This window comes from Astatotilapia calliptera, chromosome 15 (genome assembly GCF_964374335.1).
Source record: "Astatotilapia calliptera chromosome 15, fAstCal68.1, whole genome shotgun sequence".
Taxonomy (NCBI): domain Eukaryota; kingdom Metazoa; phylum Chordata; class Actinopteri; order Cichliformes; family Cichlidae; genus Astatotilapia; species Astatotilapia calliptera.
Genome location: NC_137436.1, coordinates 22605001 through 22611826, shown reverse-complemented (window position 1 = coordinate 22611826; position 6826 = coordinate 22605001). Strand labels below are relative to the sequence as shown.

The 6826-nt window shown below is 35.0% G+C and overlaps 1 protein-coding gene across 3 annotated transcripts in view; it reads left to right on the top strand.

Moving 5' to 3' along the window:
• Nucleotides 1-5224: 5224 nt before the first annotated feature.
• LOC145420419 (uncharacterized) overlaps nucleotides 5225-6826 on the top strand; it is a 3211-nt gene continuing 1609 nt past the window's right edge. Inside the window, exons 1-3 of one of the 3 annotated variants that reach the window (XM_080289667.1) lie at nucleotides 5225-5741; nucleotides 6549-6704; nucleotides 6789-6826. The exon at nucleotides 6789-6826 is cut by the window's right edge and continues 55 nt beyond it. In XM_080289667.1, coding sequence (XP_080145793.1) covers nucleotides 6633-6704; nucleotides 6789-6826 — 110 coding nt within the window. In that variant the 5' untranslated portion in view covers nucleotides 5225-5741; nucleotides 6549-6632. Of the gene's footprint in view, nucleotides 6290-6309; nucleotides 6705-6788 lie in introns of those variants that run through there. The other 2 variants (XM_080289668.1, XM_080289666.1) reach the window with 2 other exon arrangements.

Below are 6826 nucleotides of genomic sequence, written 5' to 3'. Positions count from 1 at the left end.
CTACAAAACTTTATACATTTCAATGAAATTGTAAAGCTGAAGGATCAAGATTACTCAATGTTTTTGGGCTAGCAGCATGAACGTAAAACTGTTAAAGACTCAACTTGAAATGCAGACAAAATTAAAGAAATAAAATTGTTAACATTATAAGGCAGATTATACACAATTACTCTTCAGTGTACCCATGGAAAACTTGCTGTCACTGTGAAAACGTTTTACAAGGCAAACAACGAAAAGCTTTTTTGTACATGTGGGCTTTCCACACAGAGCTGGTGGAACCATTGCATACACCTGTCCCACTGAATCTGTCAAAAAAAAAAAAATAGGGCCAGCCTTAAATTTCTGAGGATTTCTTGTAACCGCTTGACAACAAGAATTTATGATTAAGTTTCCCCAGCTGTCATCAGTGTCGCGTTCTCTCGCTGCAGTAGTGGCAGGTAAATACCCCATTGTTAAGAAACAATTCACAAAGACGCAGACTTGACACTGAACTAAACCTACACTAAACACGAGGGCACATGACACAAAACCTAAGGACAAAACCTTAAACCAGAATAAACTGAAACATAGACTCATAATAATAATCAACAAAGCATAACAAGACAATCAGGATACCACCATAATAAAGAAAAATATAGGAAACTGAAAATCCTGGGTCAAAATGACCCAGAGCCGTGACACATAACTTTTCAGAGATGACATTTTTCTTTTCAGTTGTGTAGCTAGTAACTGGGAATCAAAGTAGCTAACCTCTCCAAATTACTGTTATATCAGTTAACAACAGCTTATCAGATAACAAGCTTAAACATGAAAAAGTACATCAGTTTATTGATTTGTTTAAATAAAACAGCTCATTCATTATTTCTGTAATACATCCAACTTTCATAAATGTCTACATATTTAAAATATTACAAATATTTCAACTGATTGGAGTATAAGTTTTCATTTTGCATTAAAATAAACAAATAATAATAAAAAATAAATATTAACAATTAAATAAAAAATACTGTTAGGACTTACTAACAAACAGTGTTATTATTACACCTGAAAAGCATGAATTCTGGGATCTCCAAAAGTTGATTCTGTTCATCTGGTTGTAGCGTTTTCAATGGGAGAAACGTTTCGTCACTCATCCAAGTGACTTCTTCAGTCTGAGCAGACTGCAGGTTTCCCCAATCTTATATAAGATTTCATACACACACTCAACACACACAATGAAACTACACGAAATGAGTATACCACTAAACTTGAAGTAAAATTATGAAAATTCAAAGAAAGAAAGTATAGAAATACAAAAAGCCTAAATTTAAAACCTAAAATATCAGTAAAGCCTAAAACACAAGAACCTTCACTGTCTTGGGTCAAAAAAGGTTCGGTAATATTAAGGGGACACATTTGCAACCCGAAGTTCATTCCACTTTTGTGACCTGTCATTAAACAAACAGGTAAACAAATCAATAGGATTGCAACGAGGACTGAATGGATCCAAGTACAAGTGAATAAGATTTATTGAGACTTTTTGGAATAAAGTATAAATGTTATTGTCCTTCAAAATGCCTTATATGTGCTACTTTTCCAGCTTAGTAATATGTAGATTTTGTTGTGTAGCCTCTTATTTGTGATTGTCTCTGATCACTCTGTTTTGTTTCTGACATAACAGAATGAGAGCGAAGCACTCCATTTATCAGCAAATTAACCTTATAGCAGCTTTATCCAAAAAGCAGTATGGATTTGTGTGGATTGTTATGTGTAGTCAGAAATGTTTTGCATTAATATAAGAGGAATTGAATATCTCATTAAACTCCAAACAACAGATCTGCAGGAAAAATATCAAATCATAAGTAAAGAAATATTAATACTTAAGCAAAAGACACAGCAAAAGTATGTCTCTTTCTGCAATTTCACACAAATCTGTTATTGTTTCAAGCTGTTGATGGTAGCATAGATGTTTAGAGGTTTGGGATAAGAGCAGGGGGAAGCTTTCACCATACTGTAGGTAACTGCTTCATCTTCATCTCTGCCATTTTTTGCCAGAACCTAGAGGTTAATTTACATTGTGATTAGTTTTATAATGTATACAGTCACTTGCCATTTTGTTAGGCTCACCTGTTTGACTGCTCAATAATGCAAATAATCACATAATCATATGTCAGCAATTGTGCATTTGCTAAAATAATGTAGTAGTTTTTTGTCGACATGGTCAAGGTGATTTCCTGAGGTTTACACTGAGCATCAGAATGGCAAAGAAAGGTAATTTAATTGATGTAGCATGATTGTTGGTGGCGGACAGGTTGCTCTGAGCCATTCAGAAACTATTGATGCACTAGGATTTTCCTTTATAGACAAAAGTCATTAAAAAGAGAGGAACTCCACTGAGCAGCAGTTCTCTGAGCAAAAGGCCTTGTTGATATGAGAGGTCAAAGGCCAGTTTGCGTCTAGCTGATGGAAAGGCATCAGTAACTCAAATAACCAATTATTAAAACCAAAGTAACCAAAACGAAAATAGAAAATTGGAAAAATGTTGCCTGTTCTAAAGAGTCTTAATTTGTGCTTTTAAATTTGAAAAGCAGGGACTTTGGTTTAAACAAAAGCATGGCACCATCCTGTTTCAGTCTGGTGGTGGGTATATTGATGTGAGGGATATTCTGATCTTGGGCCTTTTCTTTATGCCAAAGCCAAACTGTTGTTGCTGACCATGTCTTTTTTCTTTTTTTAGTGTACCCATCTTTTGATAGTTGCTTCCATCAGGATAATGTGCCATGTTATCCAGCTCAAATCACCTCACATTTGTTTCTAGAATAAGAAATTGGGTTCAGTGTACACCTTTGGGATGTGGTGGAGTGGGAGATGTCATCAAGGCTCTGCAGCAACAGTGTGATGCTATCATTTAAATATGAATCAAAATTCATGAGGAATGTTTGCCACTAAGAATTAAGGCAAAAAGGGGGCCCAGCTATGTAAAAGCAAAGTGTACATAAATCTGCCCGGTCCATGTAATTGATAACAATAAGGTTACCAAAGTTTTAGTAGTACTCTTGGTGAAGGTGATGGAGGCATAGCGAACAGCATCTTCAGGATCAGCTGACACAGAGACAACAACATAATGATTGCTGGGTTGATTCCACACTTCAGAGAGGAAGCAGTGCATAACTCTTTGCTATTACAGAGAGCTGAATAGTTGTGAAAGCAGACTGAGTCAGTATAAGGTCATTTTTCTGTTTTCTTCTTCTCTTTTTAAAAAAGAAATTGGATATCATCATAAATTAAAAGAAAAAAATTGCTGAATTTATTTTAATTTAATAAAACATTAAAAGATAAAATACAATTTTAAGTTCGCATGTGCTTAGTTTATCCCAGATTGGGATACAAAAAGTCTTTAGCAGTCATAGCCTATAACAAGCTTATAATTAAAGCAAAACTTACAGTGATTTCCCTGGTCTGCAATCTGTTTTCGGAAAAAGAGAAACCCACTTAGAGTCTTCAGGCTGCTTAGATATTTTTATTTATAAAAGGTTCATCTTGTGGAGGCTCTTACCTTTAAATTTCTTCCACTGGATGGATGGATGGATATAACAAGAACTACACATATTAGGAGTGCTACTACACCCACTAACGCAGCAATCACCTTCCCCCATTCTGAAGAAAAGGACAACATTTAAAAAAATTTCAGTTTCTGTTCTGTTCATTGGCTAAAAATAAAATACTTTTTTTTGTTTTGTTTTTTTCCAGGCAAAGAAATGTTTAATCATCTTCTTGTGAGTAAAGAGATTCTTGTTGAGCAACAACATGATGTAAGACTTAGATGTGACTTAGAACATTAACTTTTAATAGGAAATGTGTCAAAATACAACATTTGAATTTCTTGGAAGGACAGTAGCAGAGTTTATATCAATACTGATTATTCTATATGGAAATTACTTGGATTGCAAATTGAGACGAAGAGCCCAATGACCCCATTAACTTATATAGAGAGTCATCAGTACACAGGAGTACAGGAACTGCAATATTTTTAAAATTAAAAAAATAAAATAGAAACGAATCAAAACAAATACCAAATTCTCACCTCTTTCCATACCTTCATATTGTCATCATCATCATTTTTCACTTGGCACTTGAATAAATCATAATTCTTTGATGTGTAAACATTATGAGAAGTTGTAAATGTCACACTGGCTGAGCAGGCAGACTGTGACGTCTTCAAGCCTTTGTTATTATTATCAGTGGATTTATCTTCATACAGCCACTTGACTGTGTATCAGCATTACTCATACATTGACACAGAGCAGGTCAAGGTCACCATGTTGCCTTCTTTACGTTCGCTCACTGATGAAAAAAGAAAAGAAAAAATAAGGAGAATTTTCGGCAGTCCTCAGAGTAACTATGATTTTTACAGTAATATGATGTTGAACTGAGCCGTTTTGAGCTGATAGTATTATGATGGAAATACCCACTGTTAACAGGAAAGAGTCTGTTTATAAAACCTGGACCTTCTTGTTTTCCTGATTTGTTGAACATTCTGCAGGTGTAATCACCAACATCCTCAGCTGTGACATTTATCACCAGCGAACAGTTTACAGTCACACTTAGTCTGGGTGATTTATTCTTAGCATTTGCATGCATCTTCCCATTTTCAAACAGTGTCACTGCGCTCGGCTTTCTAGATGTAGTGAAGAGCCAGGTAGTGCTGTTACATTTTTCCTGATCATCTTTCACATTTCCACAAGACAAAGTGACTTTATCTCCAACTCTGACAGGACAGAGTCCTGAACTTCTGTTGCTGGTAAAATCAGAAACAAATGCAAAAATGATTATATAATATGATTATGATTATAATAATTTTAGATACATCAGTTTTTAAATAGTATTTCTCATTTTGACAAAGAAATTATTTGAGGGGGGCCTGAATGACTAAATAGAATGATACTTATACTATATAGCATCTTTTTTAATTCAATCTTTTTCACTTAATTAAACTGAAAGTGGTTTCTCCCTGGCGACGAAGACACTCTAAACTTGGGCAAACGTTTTGTGTTTACATCTCTTTCAACCAAGTAAAAGTTTGAAATTCTACTTGTAAATGTACACGTATCCTTACCTGATAATTGAAGTATAAGTACCATTAGAAAAAAGAAAACATTTGAATCCCTCTGCATTCCACCATTGTGTCTCTTGGGTTTTCTTCTTGTTTGTCACACTGTGTCTAAAAAAGTCCCTCCTATAAAGAGATGTACCAGTCATTTCTGTCTACACTCAAAAAACAGATTCAGGTCCTCCTTTCAAAGAACACATGCAAATTATGTTAGTTCTTCACAAATGCAATTAAAAAATACCAAATTAATTTGATTTTCTTTGTGTAAACCTAAAATTATTCAAAACCAGCAGAGGCTGATTCTGAACACAAAATGAATGAGTTTGTTGGGGCACTGGGGGTAGGAGGAGTACATTTTTGCACTTAAGTATTTGTAAACTCAAAGAAATAAATTCAAGCCCCTCTTTAAGCTTAAACATTATTTTTAATCTCATTCAACGCAAATGTAGCACTCCAGCGTTACTGCAATTATTATTCGTGTGGTGAACCTAAATTATTTTCTCTCAAAGCAGTCTTTGTCACAAGAACACAAAGTTATTGAGTTACACAACGGTCCGCCTTCTTTGAAAATTTTGCGCTCTTTCAGGATCACCTAAATGAATGCAGCTGCTCTTCGCCTCTCTGTACTTTTTGGATAAAACTACACCTTCAGGTAAGGTAACATATTATTTTTTCATATATCCAATTGTGTATTTCTTTATCAGCTAAATCTATGGCAATGCTATTTATCATAGAAGCTTGTAACAGTTGTTTTTTGAACTTTTGGTGGTGCTACCATTCTCTTCTCTGTTTGAATACTATTTTTTTTTTTTGACAATATAGCCAGGTCTTTTCAAAAGTGCCTTGTTTTAGAGGAGAAATTGTGTAGCTGCCAACTTTTAAGTCGGAGCGTGTGCTAGCTTATTAGCAGCTAGCCATTGTGCTCAATGAAAGACGATGTCCTATAGCTAACTTCTTTCTTACTGTTTTTTTTTTATAATCTAAAAATATGGTATTCTGTGTTTATTATTATATGCCATTTTCTAGTAGAAAGTATCGTTTTGAGATGTCTTTAAAAGCACTACATAGTTTACTGAGGGTGCTACCAAAAGCGAACCATGTGGCCGGAAGAGTAACTGCAGGCAGCACAATGCGCACTCCCATGACGTTCAAACCTATTTCTTATTATAAAAGATTTCGGCTACGTCCACACTTACACAGGTATTTTTGAAAATGGAGATTTTCCGTTTTCGTTTTAAAAAATAATCCCGTCCACAGGTAAACGCAAAAATGAAGGAAAACGCTGCTAGGAACATGCCAAAGCAACAGGTGGCGATATATTCCTAAACTCAGCTAAAAACAGTTTAGGTCTTGACAAACTTCACTGATGGTTCAAATGTTTAGCAACTTTCAGTGTGTTGATTCAGCAGTCTGTATTTAAACTTCTAGTTTACTATATTTATGTATGTTTTATTACCAGGTGAATGCAGAGTTCCTGCAGATCACTACAAAACCCCTGCAGGCGAAGTTCTTGGCTCAGCTGGACAATTTAACAGACAAGCTGATGCAAATTTTTCAGGGGAGCAAAGGAGCAAAGGGCCAAAAGATCAAGGATATCATGGCGATCAGTAGTTTGGTCGGTACTAATGATAAACCCATCAATTAAATGCAATCAATCAATTCCATTTTTTTCACCCTTTTTTTTCCACCCTTGCATTAGTATGATGACATCGACATAAAGAGGGAGCATACTCTTAA